At 39.9% G+C, this 21,580-nt stretch overlaps 1 protein-coding gene across 2 annotated transcripts in view; it reads left to right on the top strand.

Moving 5' to 3' along the window:
• The window catches only part of SIPA1L2 (signal induced proliferation associated 1 like 2), a 134,722-nt gene that overhangs the window by 5,805 nt on the left and 107,337 nt on the right, over nucleotides 1-21,580 (top strand). For both annotated transcript variants that reach the window (XM_077811836.1, XM_077811835.1), the window contains exons 2-4: nucleotides 11,151-11,284; nucleotides 14,573-14,761; nucleotides 20,609-20,783. In XM_077811836.1, the coding sequence (XP_077667962.1) occupies nucleotides 11,151-11,284; nucleotides 14,573-14,761; nucleotides 20,609-20,783 (498 nt within the window). The remainder of the gene's footprint in view (nucleotides 1-11,150; nucleotides 11,285-14,572; nucleotides 14,762-20,608; nucleotides 20,784-21,580) is intronic.

Below are 21,580 nucleotides of genomic sequence, written 5' to 3'. Positions count from 1 at the left end.
CACTTCAGAATACCAAACCATTAGGCACTCATAGCCAAATACAACGATTTAAATTATAACAAATTTAATTCCTTTGTTGATCACATGCCAGAGGAACATCGTGACCACTTTAAGGCCATTATACAAGACGGTCCTCTCCTGTCAAAGACATCACTCCAGATCTCCTTGGATGCTGCAGATACTGCAACACAGACTATATCCACTGCAGTGGTCATAAGAAAGTCTTGGTTGCAGCTGTTGGGCTTCCAAAGAGATGTTTAGAGTATTGTAGAAGACTTCCCCTTCTCTCTTCAGGGACTCCTTTCATGATCAGTTGCTGGTGCAAGAGATGGCCTCACTTCTATGTTTAGGAGCAATAGAACCAGTTCCTGTACAGAACAGGGAAAAGGGATTTTATTCAAAGGGCTTCTGGATTCCTAGAAAGAACGAAGGATGGAGGCTAATTTTAGACCTCAGGTCTCTAACCAGGTATGTAAAAACAGCAAAAATTCAGGATGGTGACCCTTCCAGCAATAATTTCCTTGTTAGAATTAGGAGACTAGTTCATGATTTTTTCCCTTCAAGATTTCATATTTCTATTCACCCTTCACACAAGAGGTTTCTTCATTTTCTAATCAGCAAGAAGTGTTACCGCTACTGGGTGCTCCCTTTGGCCTATCTTTGGCCCCCAGGATATCCTCAAAGATTCTGGTAGTAGTTGATGCCCACCTATGTCTTATGGGTATAATTTGTTTTCCTGTATCTGGATGATCGGGGTAGATCATATCAGGAAGTGTTGGTGTCAGTAAAATTGTGTTCTCTGTTTCATAACCTGAGCATTCAAATCAACCACAAAGCCCTTTTTGACTCCTCTACAGTCTCTAGACTTCATAGGAGCTTCTCTGGATGCAGCGACCGGCAGAGTGTACCTCCTTCCAGTAGGTTTCTCACACTACTGAATCTCATCTCAAAGATTCAGGGCAGTCCTCAAATAACAATAAGGGATTGTCTTCAGCTGCTGGGAAATATGTCATCTTTGTAGGTCAGCATGCCAGATTATAGCTCCAAGGTCTACAGGGATTTGTTGAACGGTTTACATACCAAGTAAGCACAGCCTAGGCAGGTTACTATCTGTTTTCCAATAGGTTCTGCAGCCACTCCAGCTGGTGGAAGGACCTGACCAAAACTTGTGCAGGTGTCCCATTCATTCAGAATCCCCCTACTGTAGTGATAACATTAGCTGCTTTGCTTTTTGTTGTTGGGGGTGGGGGGGGCACATCTGGACCTCACAAGGTGCAAGGCAAATGGTCAATACAAGAGCGTCTTCTCCACATGAATGTTTTACACTTTCTATCTCTGATCAGATCAAAGTCAGTAAAAATAATGACACACAGCTAGGCATGCATGTATTGTATTGTTATGCAGACAAAACTACACAGGATCTTTTCAGGGGACAAGACAAGATGTCACGTGTTATAACACAATTTGATTTATGACCAATAACTAATATCTAACATACACACACACACACACATACACACACACCCCCAATGTTCTGCAGCTGCTGTATAGTTACCAGTCCTGAATGTAGCTTGAGTTCGTGGCTTGTGGTGGCTATTTGGCCAGGAAAGCTGGGCACAAGGAAGGGCTGGGTCTCTGTTGGGCATGCACCGATGCCCTTCCATGTTGGCAGCAGAATGTTACCCTCCAAAGTCTTCCATCTCATCCATCCTTTTTGTAGGCTTTAGTTTGAATCCAGAGTCTGTAGGTCTTGCTGTGTCATGCTGCCTCTGGGTTCAGTTCGATTGATCACCCGTCAACTGCAGACATGACTTTCAGCCTGGGACCTGGCTTTGATGTTTCTTCAGTTGTACTTTTGTTCTTTTCTTTTTAGGGTGGACTCTTCTTGCTTTGTCAGGGCTGTTGTCTGCATCTTCAGCCGGTGGTGGTTACACTTTATTTCATCAGGACAGGCTGGGGCTGGAGGTTGATTCCATCATCCATCCATACATCTAAACTACACTAATAAGATTACATCAGGGTTTTGCAAAATGAAGGTTGCAGCAGGGTTTACAAAATGGAGTGAGCATTTTAAAATGGAGTTTGTGTTGCAATATGGACAAGTGTAAGGAATGGCAAAAAGTGAGCAGAAGTTACAATGTTGAAACAGTATAAGTTTCAGTGATTTAAGCAGCAATTGGATTGAAAGTGAAACTCAATTAGCCAGTTATTGGGGTAACCGGTTTTATGAATGAATGTTTCATTCATAAAACTTTGCTTATGAAGTTATATTAATAAAGTGAACAATTAAGAACAATTTCATTGATCAGTTCTACAGTATCAACATCAGGGAGGAGCACATTCCATGTCTCTCTGTGCTGAAGTGATAAAACTCTGGAATTGGTACATAGTCATCACAGCTTCTTACTTCCCAGATATTTAGAAAATCATGGCAGATGACCTCAGCAGACTTTACTTTCTAAATTTACATATGGGAACTGAACAGCTGAGTCCTCCAGGTAGTATTCTTAGCTTGCGGTTCCCATAGGTCAATCTACTTGCTACAGCAGCCAATGCAAAATGCATCAGGTATTGTTCCAGAGAGGGTCTCAATCCCTAGGAGATACATTTCTCATCTGATGGACTTCACTATGTGTATCCACCAACACCGTTCTTGTTAAAGGTTCTCAATGAAAAGAAACAGGAGTGGGCCAGAGTCCTATTAATTGCACTAATGTGGCCAAGACAAGTCTGGTATCCCTGTCTCATCAGACTCACCCCTCGCCCTCAATGGAGGCTTCCAATCAGTCCTCACTTACGGACTCAGACTGCAGATCAGACACTTCACCACAATTTACAGATTGTGAGGCTCCAAGCATAACTTCCTCAATGGCTTTCCGGAATAGAGGTATCCTGTACATGAGAGGTACAACACATTTTATTAAATAGTAGAAAAGAATCTACAAGAAATATTTACCTCCCAGAAATGGAAACAATATCTTTGGTGTAACAGTCATCCGGTTTTTCACACTTGCTCTCCTCTTTTTAAGGTATTGGATTACCTCTTGTAATTGAAAACATTGGGTCTTTCTATGAATTGCATTAGGATTCACTTAGCATCAATAACAGCTTTTCACACACCCACTGGGGACTTTTCACTCTTCGCTTACCCAGCTATGGCACGATTCATAAGAAGTTTGTCAAATATCTTCCCACAAATCAGAAATAATATTCCTAGTTGGGATCTGAACCTAGTCCTTAATTGCCGTATGAAACATCCTTTTGAGCCACTAGCTAACTGTTCTTTATTAGATTTATTACTGAAGACTCTTTCTGGTAACATTCACTTCTACCCAAAGGGTTGGAGACTTGGGGGCTTTAATGGCAGACCCCCCTTTTATGGTAATCGCCAGAAAGTGTTGTTGCGGGTCCATCCAAGATTTTTACTTAAGATGTCCTCAGAATTTCATATTAATCAAACCATTCATCTCCTAGTTCCCCACCCCCAAACCACACCAGACTAATGAAGAAGCCATATTCCATACCCTATATGTCAGGAGGGCATTAGCCTTTTACCTAGATAGGATATTTAGAAGACTATTTGTATCCAAATCAGACAGAAACAAGCATTCAGTATTCAGAGTAACAGCCGTGTTAGTCTGTATTCGCAAAAAGAAAAGGGGTACTTGTGGCACCTTAGAGACTAACCAATTTATTTGAGCATGAGCTTTTGTGAGCTACAGCTCACTTCATCGGATGCATACCGTGGAAACTGCAGCAGACTTTATATATACACAGAGAATATGAAACAATACCTCCTCCCACCCCACTGTCCTGCTGGTAATAGCTTATCTAAAGTGATCATCAGGTTAGGCCATTTCCAGCACAAATCCAGGTTTTCTCACCCTCCACCCCCCCACACAAATTCACCCTCCTGCTGGTGATAGCCCATCCAAAGTGACAACTCTTTACACAATGTGCATAATAATCAAGTTAGGCCATTTCCTGCACAAATCCAGGTTCTCTCACTCCCTCACCTCCCTCCAAAAACCCACCCCCATACACACACAAACTCACTCTCCTGCTGGTAATAGCTCATCCAAACTGACCACTCTCCAAGTTTAAATCCAAGTTAAACCAGAACATCTGGGGGCGGGGGGGGGGGGTAGGAAAAAACAAGAGGAAATAGGCTACCTTGTATAATGACATTCAATAATTTCAAAACAGAGGTTATCAAAGTGGATCTCCGGTTGTACTAAGATCTTTTACGACACAACTCATGGTCAAGCATCTTTAAGAGCGATAGCACATTCCACAAGAGCACTATCTACATATATAGCCTTACTTAAGGATGTACCTATTGCAGACATCTGTAGAGTGGTAACTTGGTCATCTGGTTATACTTTTTCTAATCATTATGTTTTGGTGCTGGCAGCAAGATCCATGCTGCTGCAGGTAGTGCAGTCCTTGCTTCTCTGTTGGACTCTTCTTCAAACTACCTGCCACCTTAGAGCAATATTGCTTGGGAGTCACCTGAAGTGGAGCACTCCCAGAGACACTACTTGAAACAGGAGAGGTTACTCAACTTATGCAATAACTGGAGTTCTTTTGAGATGCGTGTCCTTGTGGATGCTCCACTATCTGCCCTCCTTCCCCTTTGCTTTAGAGTTTCCTGGGGGACTTTGCAGTGGAGAAGAAACTAAGGGTGGTTTGCCCACACAGCCCCATGTTGCCGCAGTGTTGGGCGCATGTGTGGGGTGCATGTGCAGGCCGCATGGGCACCACCACTGAAAATCTCCAAAGGTTCAGGGCACAGGGACAGTTGTCAGTCAGTGCCCTGCATCTGAAGTGGAGCAGTCACAGGGACACACATCTCAAAGAACTCGTTACTGCACGAGGTGAGTAACCTCTCCTTCTGTTTGCTTGAAATACTTAGACCTTGAGATGTCATCAGCTTAACAGTGTCTCACTGAGATTTCTACTTGATAATAAATGGCTCATTAAAGTTACATGTACATCCCTGACTTTGCTGCTGCAGTAAATACCATACATGTTTGATACATTTCACATTCAGAGTATTAAATTTTCCCCCTCTTTGCCCCTAGAGTGCTACCTTAGGCATTCAATTTTGTGCATGTTCCTGATATATAAAATAATGTATATGGATATACACACATGAATTGTGCACACTGAGTCTCACTTGATATCCTTCCATGATAGTGAGCTCACTGGTTGACATTATGAACTACTGTACATTGAATTGCAGAGGAAAACTTAACAAGAGGCTGTGAAAGATTAAATAGAAAGGTAGCAAACAGCTGCTTGTTTATAAAGAAATACACATCCACCTTCCTTTGCTTGTGCCTTTAAGGAGATACCTATGAAAGAGAAATAACTTTCTGCCGAGTGTGACCAGACAGCAAATGTGAAAAATCGGGACAGGGGCTGGGGGGTAATAGGAGCCTATATAAGAAAAAGACCCCAAAATCACAACTGTCCCTATGAAATCGGGATATCTGGTCACCCTATTTCTGTCTAATTGGTGTTTTAGTTCAGTTTTATAATTGGCAGCTGTCAACATGTATCTTTTATTTCTGTTTTAAGAAACAATTCGGCATATGCAGCATTAACAATTTCCTTCCCTATCAACAAATTATGGATTAGGAATTCAGCTTCTAATTTCTGAAATAAACAGTAAATTTATTGTTGTGTATATAAGATGCATAGCTATTGCAAAAATAAACTCCTCACATGACATGGATGTAAAATAAAATATTTTCACATTGATTGTGTAAAATATTTATCACTCTTGATATGATTTGCAACAACTAAAATGTTTTATTGTAGCTCTGATGTATAGACAGTATCCTTTCATGGATCTCAGTTTAGCAGACCTGAGGGAGTGAGTAAAAGGAGACAGATGTATGCAAAAATTTTAAAGGGTAATTGAAAGGAGCATTATTTAGCATTGAGTTTGTTTTTTAAAATGTCCTTTTCCATGAAGCAATTGTCTCCATCACCAACCAATGAGGACTATCACTACTATGCTTACAACCACTTCTTAATGTGTAATTGCAACTACTTACGGATAGCAAATAAAAGAAGTGTCTGTGTCTAAAAAGGACATTTTTAAGGGTATGTCAGGGTTGGAAGCCTTATCAGACTTTCAGCATCAGCTGCCAGTTCGGTATTCAGTAGCTTGGAGACAGTCTTTTCTCTTTGCAAATTGAATTTTATGATTATGAGATCCACTCAGTATCAATGGGACCCTTATATTCAAAGGGAAATTGACCTCTATACACTCCAAAATGAAAAAGTGAAGAGCTTTTAGATATTTGAATTGTCGGGTTTTGGGAGAGTATGATGGGGTCCCTGGGGTGCAACCTGGACTCTGGGACTGCTGAGCCCCCTGTCCCACCAACCTAGGATATCCGTCTCACATTGTGATGCTGTTGCTAAGCCACAAACCTCTGGCAGGAACTGCACTTACACAGACATCCAAAGGCAGGGACACACCCAACTGAGTTACATGAATGCTTTGCCAGACACTCATAAGCCAACAATAGAGAGGCTCCAGCCAGTTCCCCCAGCTCCCCAGCCTTGCACCCCAGAACTGTATTGTCTTGCCCTTGTCAGAAGCCTGATCAGTGTAAGTTATTACACAGTCCGCCCCTCCCTCAATGTGGAGAGGACACATGCTAGCCTTTGTAAACTGAGCTGAGATTTCCCAAACAATTCATCCAAAATACATGGTTTTAGATAAAATATAAAACAGATTTAACTACAGAAAGATGGACTTTAAGTGATTATAAGTAGCAAGCATAGAGATCAAAGTTTGGTTATCTAAGAAATAAAAGTGAATTCGCAGTCTGTGTTCTACAAATTAAACAGGATTTGAATCAAGCAGTGGCTCACCCTGACAGATGATATAGTTCCTTAATACTCAAACTGGGACTCTTCTCCAGCTTGGGCCCACTCTCCCCAGTTCAAAGTGTTTATCCTCCAGATGTGTTTCCAGGTGTTGAGTTGTCTGGGGAGTGTGGCCAAGCCATGATATCACTTCCCCTCTTTTATAGTTTCTTCCAGTTTGCTGGAAAGATCTTTTGCTATGACGTGGTCTCAAACAGTCTCCATTGTATACATGCTCTCTCTGAGAAGTCTCCATTGTATACAGTTCCTGGGATAGTGGATTCTTTCCTTGATGGGTGTTGATGAGCCAATAATGCTGTCTGTCTACTCCATTGTTATACCTAAAAGGCTGGTTGTGGTTGTTCCCAATTTCACAACATATTTCAGTAATACACATGTAGCAAAACTTCATAACTTTACATACGATGATAGAGCATGTAATCCAAAAGGATATTTATGTTCAACAGATGAAGACTTTTAAAATGATACCTCATAGGGCATACTTTGTACAAAATCTATCATAATTATGTCAGTGGTGAATATGAGCGTTCCAGGTTGTGGCTTTGAGGTATAGAGTGCCACTGAGAATAATTTTGTTTTGTTTGCTTTTTTCCTCTTTTCTCTTCAGTCTGGAAAAATCCTTGTATTTAACTTGCATTTTGGAACATTTTTAAAAATTGTGTCTTGCATTAAAAATCCCCTTCCAAAAGACCAGTGTCGTGTCTTCATGCTTTCATTCTCTAGATGCACCTCCTCACTCGTTGAGTTCTTTTCCTTGAAAGCATCCTACCTACCACCTTTGATTCAATGTAAACTAATATATTTAGCTGAATTAAGTTTTGTTTCTGAACGTCTTCCACTTTGGACAAGAGATAAGCTGGAACTGCCAAGTTTGGATCTAGTTCTCAACTTTTCCAAAGCCTGTAGTTCTGACCTGGGGTTTTGGTTTGAAGCCCATCTCTTTACGTGGCCATACAATACTGTCTGATGGTTTCCCAAGTCTTGTAGTAAAGCCTTGGGGAATCATTAAAATTAGTGTTATGGGAAAGTTAGTACATATAAAGAACTGATGGGCTTCTCCTTTTTGACAAAATGATACGTGGCAGCACCAGACCTGGCTAAAAAATATTGGCACCTTTTCCTTGCTCTGGAGTTAGGACTTCCTCTCACTAAAGTTTCCTTTCTTACCAGAAGCAACTCCTACAACTGCTTACCTTATTACCAACCCATGTTTTTCCCACCTTTTTTTTTTTCTGCCCACATCTTCAAAATGGGTTACCCTAGAAATTCCATGTTGGTTGTGTTTTTTGTTTCCTGTGCTGAGAAGTGCCTTTTTAGCCAAAATTTCTTCAAAAGTGGTAGTTTAAATTTAGTTTCATGAGTCCGTATTTAGGTATTTAAATAAGGGGACTGATATTCAGAAGGGTTGAGCACCCAGCCACTTTTTTAGAAGGTGATGGGAGTTTGTGTGCACTCCACACTTCTGAATATCAGTCCATTTATTTAAGTACCTAAATGTACTTTAGAACCTGAAGTACGTCCCCTATCTTTTGACACACTTGGTCTCTGTGGGTTTGGTGGTGGAGAATCACTTGTTTTAAAAGATATACACTAACATTTTCAAAAATGGAAGAGAAATCCCATTTCAATGGCAAGTTATCAAGAAAACCTTTCAGAGATGTTAATGAATTTCAAGATTGTGGTACGAAGATTGACAGTTTCTCACTTTTTTTTGTCCTAGACATATGAACAAACTTTTTGTAAATTATCCACTGCTAATTTCTAATATATTTAATTGTCCAAGTGAAGTTAACTGAATAGTATAGATGAAACTTGTTTATGGCTCTGCGGGAGAGGACATCCAAACAGTATGTTCTGTCAGAATACTGAAAAATGAAAAAGCCCCAACTGTGTATAACTTAAAAGAATTTCCCAGACAAATGTTATGTCTATGTATTGTCATTTCAACCAGTTGGTTTTTGTTTGTTTTTGAACATTAAAGGAGGTTACTAGGCTATGATTACAGGTTTCTTCTCCAATGAATCCACGTGGACAAGGTAAATATAATACGGATGAATAAGCAAATCTTTCAATAAGTTGTATGTCTGGAGGAGTTAACAGTCTTCCTTTATTCAGCCTGCAGAGTTTTTGCTATTTTACGTCATGTGCAGATATTTTCTATAAACCGTAAGATGAATGTTTAAATTGCGTTGACAGCATGATTTTATCATTTTAGACACCACCATAAGAAATACATTTTTTGTCCAGAGATGCTTTAATTTCCTGGCAAAGGACAGAGCTGAAGCACAAAGCTTTGTGTTTACTTATGTTACATGGTAGAAACCTAGTAACTAAAGGAATACCTTTATCTTGATTTGCATCAAAAACCAAGGATAGGAGAACCTTAAGTAAGGTGCTTGCCTTTATTCAGAGCTTGAATGTGCAATTGTGGAAATTCCTGTTAATAGTAAATGTTTGGATTCTATAGTTATCCCAGACCAAATTAAAAAATACTGTTGTGATACATACAAATATGTTGAGTTCATTTGAGTAACCTACCAAAAATAAGATTTGCCTTGATGACCAATTTAGGATTGTGTGATCTTTTTAACCTCTCTACTTCTGCTTTTGTTAAAAATTAAGTAAATAATTTAAAGTAAATGTAATGCTTGTGAAAAGTGCCATATTGGCACTACTGGAGACTGAACTCATCTTTGGAAAAACATGTAGCCTGTGAGCATGAAAAGATGATTGTCTGTGCCCCTTTGATCCTTAGTGTCATTTCCAGGATTGTTAACAAGGGTTTATTCTATTCTATATAGTTTTCTTTATACCATGCTCATCACCCTAGTATCTGAGCACCTTCCAGTACTGCATTAAGCAATGTGACTACACATCTGTCACATGTTGTTCCTCTCCTCCCCCAGTCTCTCCCGAGAGGGAGAAGCATGTGAGGTGGAGTGTCATGTTTTTGTAGGGTGTGTTTATCTTTAATATAAACATACCTGTTGCTGTAAGTTTATGTAAGAGAAGGCAAGGCCAAAGAAATGTGCCTTGCATTTGGAGCAGAGAGTGGTGAGGTTTTGTGATGGTCCTTAGCTCCTGGAGGAACCAAGGGTACCAGCTGTTGTGGATGCTTTCCATTAGGAGCTGCACAGACACCACCAACATGCATCATATAGATCCCTGAAAGGCCATTGAATGTTAACAATTTTCATTTGTTTTCAGTCTGAGCTGTAGTTAAGTTGGTAAGCTAGTGGTAAAAGGGTCTGCATTCCATTACCAATCCTCTAGGCCTTCTCTCTCCCCCTGAAATACACTTCTGTGAACATTTCCTATAATGATGCTTCTACTTACAATTAATTCACAGAACCTGGAAAAAATGTGCCAAAGTGAGCAATAGCCAAAAATAGAAATCTGAAGAAAATTAGAGGAACTAGCTTTAGTTCACTATTCACAAAATTAACAGGTTGCCATAAACTGAAAAGTTGTTAGCTTCAATTCTTTATGGTATTGTTAGTGTTCTGACTCCCAGGTCTGTGCATTAACCGCAGGACTATCTAAGTATTTTCTATCTCTACTGTAATTTATTAAAAAAACCCAACCCACAGTGTTATAGTTGATTCTGGTAAATGATACTAGAGCTACAAACTTTCTTCTAATATGTATAAAACTTGCTGTTTGTGCATATTATTCCACACTGTGACCTAGATTAATTTAATACAGCATTTTATTTAAAATAAATAAAATAGTGGCTTGTTTTGTAATAGTAAACTGTATAGAAAATGAGTGTTGTTTTCCAGTTCCTACTATAGATTAATTTTGTTTCCACCCACTACAATGAAGTCTTCATGTTAATTTCTGACAGTTGTTATACTGCTTTAAGACACGAATTGTCAATCAATGATAAAGCATGCCATGACACTTTATAATGGTTCACTCTTGAAATATTACTAAAGGGCAATATAGTTTTGAAAGATACATGCTGCTTGTCTACTCATGAGAAATGGATGTGATTTAGTTGTCTATAGAGAACTTGTCCTACCAGATATTTTGATTCTTGTGCATCTCTAATCTTAACTGGAGAATGTAATTTCTTCTATCTAACAATGTTTAGACATAGAAAAGCCATTGTATGGCGCACAGTGCAACAGTGGATGCCTGTTTATCACTGTAAGACTTCTCTTGTAAGATTTGATGAAGCCATCAGTTTAACACTTCACTATTCTCTTCCTTTTTGCATTCATTCTCTTCTTCTACAGAGCATCAGAACTACTTTGGAATTGATGAAAATCTAGGTCCTGTTGCATTCAGCATCCGGAGAGAGAAGGTTGAAGATGCTAAGGAGAGAGAAGGATCTCAATTCAACTATCGTATAGCTTTCAGGACAAGTGAGGTACTGTTTAGTGAGTGTTGTTTTAATGGGGAGGAGGCGGTAAAAGAGAAGTTAACCCTTAGAACACTGGCAGTTTTCTCATGCCAGCATCGATCTGGGAATTGACTTTTAAAAGATTTTACAGATGAATACATTTGCAGGGAGGTGTGTGTTCTGGTAGCATTAATACATGTTGGAGCTGATGCCTGAAGAAAAATTTTGTTTATTTTCCTGCTTCCTGAAGTGCTCCCTTCCTTTGGTTGGGAACCATTAGAGAACAGTTGGATTGGTTGCAGGTACAGTACATATATATTCAGAGGGTCCCATAAGGGAACAGATGGAGAACTAAGAGAGGGCAGACATCAAATAAGGGAAGATAGGTTTGGACTGAGGTGCTTCTGGAGAATATTAGCTTTCTTTTGGCAGGAATGAAAGTTTGGGACAAAGGGGAGGGATGAGGAACTTGAAGAGGTTTACTATTCCTCAAGGTATGTTACAAGTGTATAGTTTCAAAATGCCTGTTAAAATGCTATCTCTTCAAAAGTGATGTACCATATTTGCGGTCTGGAATAAATATGGGATGCCAAATCTCCTCTTCCAAGTACATAGTTTATGGAAGGAGAGGGAATGCTAATACCTTACTGAAGCAAAAATAGAAGTGTTTGAAGTAGAAGTGGCCTTTGATTGTATTGGAGGTATACTTATCAAACCTGATCAAAACTTTCATATTCAGACTAGTTTGTATTTTCAGTGGTTTGAGCATTGGCCTGCTAAACCCAGGGTTGTGAGTTCAATCCTTGAGGGGGCCACTTAGGGAACTGGGGCAAAAATTGGGGGATTGGTCCTGCTTTGAGCAGGGGGTTGGACTAGATGATCTCCTGAGGTCCCTTCCAACCCTGATATTCTATGATTCTATGATTCTATGATTCCTTTATCACAGCAATGAGTTACATGGATCCTATTTTTAGTGGTGATTTGAAAGAAAGTTTCAGGTGTATGCCATCTTTGGTTGGTCTCTGTCATAAGCAAGTGCAAACTTTCCTTTGATTCTCAGAACTTTGTGCTCTTCATCATGGCAAGAAACACCTGTTAGCCACAAAATAGCAGTTCTTGATTAGAGCTGTATAAATAACTGGTACAGTGGCTGAATTGTCGGAGGAAAATGGGGGTTGACTAAAATGAAACATTTAGTTTTGGTTTGGGTTTTTTTACCTTTTGAAATAAAAGTGAACTAAAATTCAAAATGTTCTGTTTCAAAAAATGTCAAAACAAAACTTTGACGTTCTGGGGTGCAATCTAGACCAGTGAGGGGCTGTCACCACTTGCCCTGCAATTTGGGGTGCCTCAAAATGCTTTGCTGCTGTAGCTCTCAATGTGGGCTTCTGACAAACAGCCTGCCAGCATGCAGGTAACACCCACAAAGTCTGTGTATAGCCACAATACATGCCCAGTCCCAGATTTCCCACAAAAACGTGTGCTCTGCACTGTCCAGTCCTCCCCTGAACAGGCCAGATACACTAGGTCCATTGCCCCTCTAAGGGGATCAGGAGAGCATTCAGTCACAAAAACGTTTGGTGTTTTGGGGATTTTTTTGTTCTGAAACAATTTAGCGAATTCAGCATGAACTTGCTAAATGTTTTAGCCAACCCAAATCTGCATTTTTTCAGTGAAAGTTTTGTCCAAAAATTTTTGTCCAGCTCTATTCCTGTTAACTGTAAGAACATAAGAATGGCCATACTGGGTCAGACCAAAGGTCCACCCAGCCCAGTATCCTGTCTACCAACAGTGGCCAATGCCAGGTGCCCCAGAGGGAGTGAACCTAACATGTAATGATCAAGTGACCTCTCTCCTGCCATCCATCTCCAGCCTCTGACAAACAGAGGCTAAGGGCACCATTCCTTACCCATTCTGGCTAATAGCTATTAATGGACTTAACCTCCATGAAATTATCCGGTTCTCTTTTAAACCTTGTTATATTCCTAGCCTTCACAACCTCCTCAGGCAAGGAGTTCCACAGGTTGACTGTGCGCTGAGTGAAGAACAACTTTCTTTTATTTGTTTTAAACCTGCTGCCCATTAATTTTATTTGGTGGCCCCTAGTTCTTATGATGGGAACAAATAAATAACTTTTCGTTATTCACTTTCTCCGCACCACTCATGATTTTATATACCTCAATTATATCCCCCCCTTAGTCTCCTCCTTTCCGAGTTGAAAAATCCGAGCCTCTTTAATCTCTCCTCATATGGGACCCATTCCAAACCCCTAATCATTTTAGTTGCCCTTTTCTGAACCTTTTCTAATGCCAGTATAGCTCTTTTCTGAATCTGTAATGTTCAGGTTTCCACTGTGTGTGTGTGTGTGTGTATAAAATATATATATAAAAATGTATTGTATAATACCGAGGCTTGTCTTCACTGTTAAAAAGAACTGTGTGTGTGTGGGGAGGGTATTTGTTTTTGTTTTTTTGTTTTTGTATTTTTTTTAATTGCAGGATAATTAATGCACACTAGCTATCCTATTGTAAAATCCTAGTAGAGATAAGGCACTGTAGTTGTTACTGTGAGATCAACACTATATTTCTGCCTGTGGCTGATCTCACCTATTCTACCTCCCAGTAAAGATTTGTCTACACTTCAATTGGGAGGTGTAATAACAGCACAGGTAGGTGTACGCTCCGCTAACTTTGATCTAGATCAAAAGCTAGATCTAGTAATGACAATAGTGAAGCAATGGCCATACAAACAGCTGCTGGGCTAGTCCTGCCTGCATAGGACCCTGGGTGCAAACTCAAGCAGTTGCTGCCCATGCTGCTATTGTTACTCAAGCTAGCTTTGATCTAACTAGATCAGGATATGTCTCTGTGTGCTGTAGTCACATCTCCCAATCTGCAGTGTAGACATGCCCTAAAAGTACAGTGCCTTGTCCAACTAGGATTTTACAGTTGGATGGCTAATGCACCTTAATTATCCTGCTGTAAAAAGACTTACCTTTTTTGCATTGAAGACACAGCCTAAAGAAACAAAAGAAATGAGTTCAGGATTTGAGTACCAGCCCAAAGTTTCTATTTTGTAGTAATTCTACATTGTCTAGTGTTAACTATATTTAACTTCTTTGTTTAGAAGTTACAAGTGTCTGTTTCCTCTTTAATGTTTAAGTTGCTTCACTAACCTTTGCACTATCCTCAATGAATTAAACATAAGTATGTCTCTCTCCCCGCCATCCCCACACTTCGGAGCCTGAAGATTGGATTTTAATAGCATAGTGTTAGAATTATAAATATTCAATGAGGTTTTCCACTCTTGCTGCAGCTTACTACATTGAGAGGAGCAATATTAGAAGATGCCATACCATCTACTGCTAGACATGGCACAGCACGAGGCCTGCCTCTCAAAGAGGTACTGGAATATGTAATACCAGAGCTGAGCATTCAGTGCCTGAGGCAGGCTTCCAGCTCACCCAAAGTCTCTGAACAGCTGCTTAAACTGGACGAACAAGGGGTATGTAGTATATGATTTCTCTCTAAAGACTATCCACTTGAAAGAACATGTACCTTTTCCTTAAATCTTTTGTTGGTGTTGTAAATAAACACGAATTTGTGATGTAATATATTTTCTCTTGAACAGCCATTGCTCTATTTTCAAGAAGAGTTCACACACAGCTCAGTATTTTTAATGACAAAATGAGAATTGTGACAGGTAATGGTTCAATGACTCCAGAAAAATGCCTTATTGCCAGAGTTGCAACTACTTGAACAATAATTTGTGTTTTTCCAAGCAATATGCCTTTTTTGATTCCCAACTTGGGAAAGACCAAGTAGCCTGTAAAGAATCCCAAGAGTAAAAGAGGGAGAGAATATAGTTAGTGCTATGTTTTTAAAATTTTCACAAAAATGGTTTTCACAGATTAAAGTCCATATTTTCTATGCCCAAATATTGGATATAAACATAAAGGTTAACCAATCTATATTTCTTAAAGACAGAGTAGGTAAAATTCTAAAGATTTATAAAATCACGATAAGCCTCTACATCTAAAACTGAAATCAAAGGCAGCTGGAAGTGCTCAGCACTTCAGAAAATCAGATGAATTATAGTTAAAAATAACATTTACTTATATCATAGTCCCATGAATCCCAAGTTAGTTTTCATATTTTAACTTATAATTAGCACGCTTATTCACTGTAGCAATCTTATCAGTGGAGTGAAATGTTTGATAGTCTCAATTAGAATTTCAGCTGTTTGAACTATCTGACAGGTTAACACTGCATCAGCAATGAAACAAATGTACACTTTAAATTCAGAGTGAATAATGGTGAGATTTAACAGGTTCAGTAAGGTGAACCTGCTCTGTTCAAAGACTGCCAAGCATGTTTGCTGCGTCTGAATAATTTGTGAAGGACTAGCTTGTGAATACCTTTAGTACACCTATGCAAAGAATGTTTAAGATTTTAATTTTAAATAAATGATCATTGTATGTGCAAAAAAAGTGACTATCGTGTCTTAATGTTCAGTATTAATTCAGTATGAAATAGTGATTGTGTCTAACATGTTAGTGTATACAAGGCATTCTTCTGTCTTCTCTTCTAGTTGTAACAGAGCCGCTGTAGATCAATAGAGAGTTCCTAGCTATGAGAATGTCAAGCCAGTTCTGCATACCCATTTCCTCTATATTTCCCACCTCATTTGCTCTGCTAGGAGACAAAGAATTTTTAATAAATTACCAAATATATGTTTTTAAATTGAATGTGTGTTTTGCATAATGTTTTTACTTTCTCCTTTGGTCTGTCAGAGTTCATGAAAAACTGTAAAGGAAATCAGGAGCATTCAGCCAATTTTTACTCTTAGTGCTCCTCAGGTTCTACATCTTTACAGCTATATTTTTTGTTTAAACTCAAGTGAGTTCCAGCTCATAATATCAATTATATTAATTGGCCAGAGTGGAATCACATTTGGGGCAATGTAAGGCATTTCCTTCTTTAAACAAACTGAATGGTGCATTTATAGAACTCACTGCCATCACCCACAACCATAAACCGAGACTGTAATTTGGGTGTCCATTGTGGAAGCATAAAGCAGTCAAACAAACCAAAGTAATGTTATAATAGTCGGTGACTTTGAGATACAACACTCCTCATTTTTCCTTTTTGATGCCTGATGTTTAGTATTGAGAATTCAGTTCTGTTGTGAAATGTGCTGTCATCAATATGAATATATTATTTTAATATTTCTTTAATGCTTCTTATCTTGCAATAGTTACTGAGGCAAATACAGAAAGCTGTGTATAGAACTACCATGAGATCCTTTTATGATTTTAATCCTCTTAGGTGTTTAATGCATTGAGTTTATTAATCAAGCAAATAGAGTCTTTCATGGCAACTGAAGGTGATGGCTGGCTGTACAGCCACATTTTTTTTTAAATGTGAACCATGGTCTAGTGGATTAATTTGGTCACCAGGGTAATAGTCATTTGAGAGACTGGTATGTAGGAAATGTTTGTTTGAAGCTTTTCCACAGTTGGAAGCCAGTGCTTGCATGTAATTGTTTCCTCTCATTTTCTACCAAAGGTTTTGTGACCAATGAAATCTAGTATGGCTTATGGAGAATAGTAATTGTTGTGGGTAAATTGTTGTTCCCATGATGACAAAAGCAAAATAGATGTGAAATGAATGATTAACCTCTTTCAAGAATATAAATAAAGAATCTGTATTTTCCTGTTTGTTGTGAGAAACAGGCAATTAGATCAACTTCGGATTGACCATAGGTTTTATGGGAAAAGCCACCTGTTCTTCTGGAGATCAGGATGGAATATTTTTAATAATTGTACTTTTTCCGGTGATAGGTTATGGTGTATGTTCTTATTGCATGGGAATCTTTTTGCCCTTCTCTGGCACAAAGGCTGGAATTTACAAAGGGGTCCAAGGGAATTAGTACTCAAATTGCTTTGAAATTCAGTTGATGTTGAGCACCCAAGTTCCCTGGGTTCCTCTGAACATCGCAGCCAAAAAGTTGAACTGTGCAGGATAGAGATCCTGAAGTTGTCATCTAAGCATTCCCTTAATAAATGGAGTGTGATCTGCTTCTCATCAAGCATAACTATGCTGATGTTTATTCAGTAGCTAAAGCATCATCCATTCTGTAATGACTAACAAATATCTTCCCTGAGTCAGAACAGATAGTATTATGAAATTGTTCTCAGTACCAGTGGAGTTAGGCCAGATTTACATCAGTAAAACAAAGTAAAAATTGTCCCATTGATAGGTTTAATTTAATAACCAAGAGTGAAATTCTGGCCCAATAGAAGTCAAGGGACGTTTTGCTACATTCTTTGTCACGAGATGCATAGAATCTGATTCTTTCCAGAGTTTTTAAAAAATATCCATGACTTTTTGAAATTTGAGGATTTTTGTATATGGTGGGTGCCTGTGATAATTAAGCCAATTTTACCGATCATCTTGAGTGCTGGCAAGTTGAACACTAGGCTGCATGAGAGACAAACAGTGCAGGAGCTCAGAAAAGCAGTGACATCACGATGGCACAAAAGATCAGTTTTGTAAACTGGTAATGGGAGATTTTATTCCTCCAGGGGTGATGAGGAGTTTTTTTTTATTAAAAAAAAAAAAACCCAAAAAACAGCACACAAACCACATAGTTTAACTCTTCATAACTGCTCAGTCATTTAGTACAAGCACAGCTATTACTAAAATGGGAAGATAAAGGTAATTTGAGATTTAAAGCCACTCTCATGACACTTGACTCTTTTTGCAATATTTTCATTGCTTGCCTTTTTTTACTATTTGTAACTCATGACTTTTCCTACCAGTTGTCATGATAAAACATGTGATACCACACCCATGAATGCCTAATGTGAAGTAGATTTTTGTCATCCAAGTGTGCTTTGACAGGAAGAGTATTATATACTCTTTATTCTACAGACCTAGACAGTAGTCCTGAATTTTGAGTAAGGAAGTACTTTAGAACTTGATAGTAAATGTGAAAGGTGTGTATGGATAAATGTCTTAAGGGAATCTGATGTGACTGATGATCTCTGTCAGTTTGTGAAGCTCTAATAGCTGGTAGAAAGACTAACAGGACTAATCCACTCATATGGGAGTTTCCTATTTGTTGTCTCATGAATCCAGCTCAAAAAATAAGTCAATACTTTTCTCAAGAAAATAATCCCATCTAATCTAACAATGTTTTAGTATTGAGATTTTAACAACATTCAATTGCAGTCTGATTTTTAGTTTACAGTACACTGTGCTGTATTTCTCCATGTGAAGATGGTCAGAAAATAGAAAATTACTTTTTTGCAAAAGACACGTGTGAGGAAAAAAATTTATTGATGCATATAAAAAATTAATCTTGTGAAAACCTATTTACAGTACTCATTTGAAGCATGTCTTTTAAATGGCTGTTCTCATATAATTAGAAAGGTGGAATGGGGAAGCACTTGACATACAGGGGACCAACTAGCTGAAGTTTAAAAGCTAAAAGTATTTGAAAATAGATAAAGCCCTGCACGGATACAAAAAGGTGTATCTGCATCTGAGCCGCAAAAATTGTCTGTGGATATCTGCAGATTTGCAGGGCTCTAAACAGCTCCATGGTAGGGTTGCCAACCCTCCTGGTTTTGCCAGGAGATTCCCGGAATTGGGCTCTATCTCCCAGAGGCTACAGAAGCCAAAGTGGGAGATTTTAGGCCACTAAAAGTCCAGCGGCACAGCAGGGCTAAGGCAGGCTCCTTACCTGGCCTGACTCCGCACCGCTCCCGGAAGCAGCAGGCACGTGTTTGTGGCCGCTGGGAGGGGGGCCAGGGAATCTCCACGCGCTGCCCCTGCCCTGAGTGCCAATTCCACAGCTCCCATTGGCCAGAAACTGCGGCCAATGGGAGCTGCGGGTGCGGTACCTGCAGGCATGGGCAGCGCACAGAGCCCCCTGGGGCAGCAGGGATGTGCTGGCCGCTTCCGGGAATAGCGCTGGGCCAGGGCAGGCAAGGAGCTTGCCTTAGCCCTGCTGTGCCACTGACCGGGAGCCGCCTGAGGTAAGCACTGCCCAGTCGGAGCCCGCACCCCAAACCCCCAGCCCCGAGCGTCCCTCCCGGTGCCAGCACCCCAACCCACTTCCGCACCCCAATTCCCTTCCCCAGTCCTGAGCCCCCTCCCTCACTCAAACTCCCTCCCATAGCCTGTACCCCGCACTCCCTCTTGCACCCGAAGCCCCAGGCTCAGCCCGGAGCCCTCTTCCACACTTTGAACCCCTCGGCCCCAGCTCAGAGCCCGCACCCTCACCCCCTGCTCCAGCCCAGTGAAAGTGAGTGAGGGTGGGGGAGATTGAGCGATGGAGAGAGGGGGATGAAGTGAGCGGGGCGGGGCCTTGGTGAAGGGGTGGGGCAGCAGGGCAGGGCAAGGGTGTTTGCGTGATTAGAGAGTTGGCAACCCTATCCACAGGTCACTGCGCAGCAGGGACACAGGGCTGTGTCAAGCCCTCAACCCCACTTTTCCCCAGAGACATCCTGTTCTGCCACCTGCTCCACCCCTGCCATACCACCTTCCCCACTCTGGGCAGGGAGGCTACAATTCTGGGTCCTTCTATGCAGCCCTCCACCCTTATGCAGTTATGGCTGCTCTAATACATGTAGCCATTACTGCTTGCTCGTTTAAAGAACTACCCCACCTTCAAAATGGCGCTTGGCTCACTCCCTTCTGGGAGTTGTAGTTTACCTCCTCCCTCCGAGCAAGGTGGAGACTAAAATTCGTCGAATGCCCAACTCCCAGAATGCTGCTACCTGATTCAGAGAGCCGAATTGGAGCCTGCAGGCTGGGTGACAGCCACTCTGTTTGGGTGAGTGTGGGCTGCAGAGCTCTGAGCGGATACCAAATTTGTATCCACATCCACGCTGCAATCCTTAAAAATAGCCTACGGATACAAAGCAGATATCTGTGCATTTGCAAGGCTCTAAAAATAGATTCCTCGCTGTGTTCCCAGACTGTGAAAGAAGACAGTTGTGCAGCCAGTGCCAATTAAAGATATAAAATTGTAGAGCATGCAATACTGGACACTTCTATATATAATAGATAGTGAAGTCAAAAGTCAAGGATTTATCAACGTGTTCTATCTGTGCTTGAATGCTGACTGTCGACTTTGCTGAATATAGTTTTCTTTGTTATCTTTGGCATCAGAAATTTTCCTCACTTTCTCAAATAATTTATTTGATCGTATTTATTAAATAATCCTTTCCTGCTGTTGCAGAAATAAAATAGTAGTTTTAATAGTTAATTTTTTTGTTTTTGTTTTAGTTTTACTGCTTACCATGTTTTGCCATTTGTAATTTTACTTTTCTTATTTCAGCTGAGTTTTCAGCACAAGATTGGGGTCCTTTATTGCAAAGCGGGTCAAAGCACAGAGGAAGAGATGTATAACAATGAGACAGCAGGGCCTGCTTTTGAAGAGTTCCTGGATCTTCTGGGCCAGAGAGTACGGCTAAAAGGGTTTAGTAAATACAGAGCTCAGCTAGACAATAAAAGTAAGTTGTAATTCTAACATGTGGGAGAAGTCTATAATTCTCCAAAGGTAAGCACCTTTTAAAATTCTGGCTCTTGTTCTATACACCTGGTCTTGGGAGTTAACTAGCAAGATTATATTATAATTTAAATTCCCATAGATGCTATATACAGCATACCTTACATTTGAAAGGTTAACACTCCTTACTGTGACACAATTAGAGAAACCTTTGGTGCTTCAATCTTCTCTTGCTTTGTCATAGTATCTTTGTGACTAAATTTATACCTATGTTATGTTGTGTTTGCAACTATGAAAAAAGAACTATGTTAATATCATTGACTCACATTTTACCATCTTGGTTCTTAGTCTGAAAAGGAAAAGTGAAAGTTTATATATTGTTGAAGATGAAGTGATGGAAAAGGGACAGTTTTCCTCATTTGATGTAGGATTTTGTGAATTAATGTTCATACTTGAAGAAAAACCCAGTATTATCAACAAGACAAACATTTTGCTGTTCTTCATGTAACATCCAAACACATACCTGATTTCTATGGTGTTTCTGTGGTTTGAGATTTGTTTCTAGCTCTTAAGTTTCATTCTCTATAGATCGCTATAGGTCAACAGTGCAAAAGGATTAGAAATTTATTGCATATATTTAGTCTCTGATGAGTTTCTTTTGTTGCTGTTGATATATCTGAAATATGGATATCAACCTAGTCTGTGTACAATGGACATGACAGTTCACTCTGCTGAAGCTCACATTGTTGGCGCATTGCTGTTAACACGTTCTGGCTGGCTCCGTGCAATCAATTTATAACT

The sequence above is a fragment of the Eretmochelys imbricata genome, chromosome 3 (genome assembly GCF_965152235.1).
Source record: "Eretmochelys imbricata isolate rEreImb1 chromosome 3, rEreImb1.hap1, whole genome shotgun sequence".
NCBI classification, from domain to species: domain Eukaryota; kingdom Metazoa; phylum Chordata; order Testudines; family Cheloniidae; genus Eretmochelys; species Eretmochelys imbricata.
The sequence above is the reverse complement of the archived record's forward strand: the minus strand, read 5'-3'. Positions and strand labels throughout refer to the sequence as shown.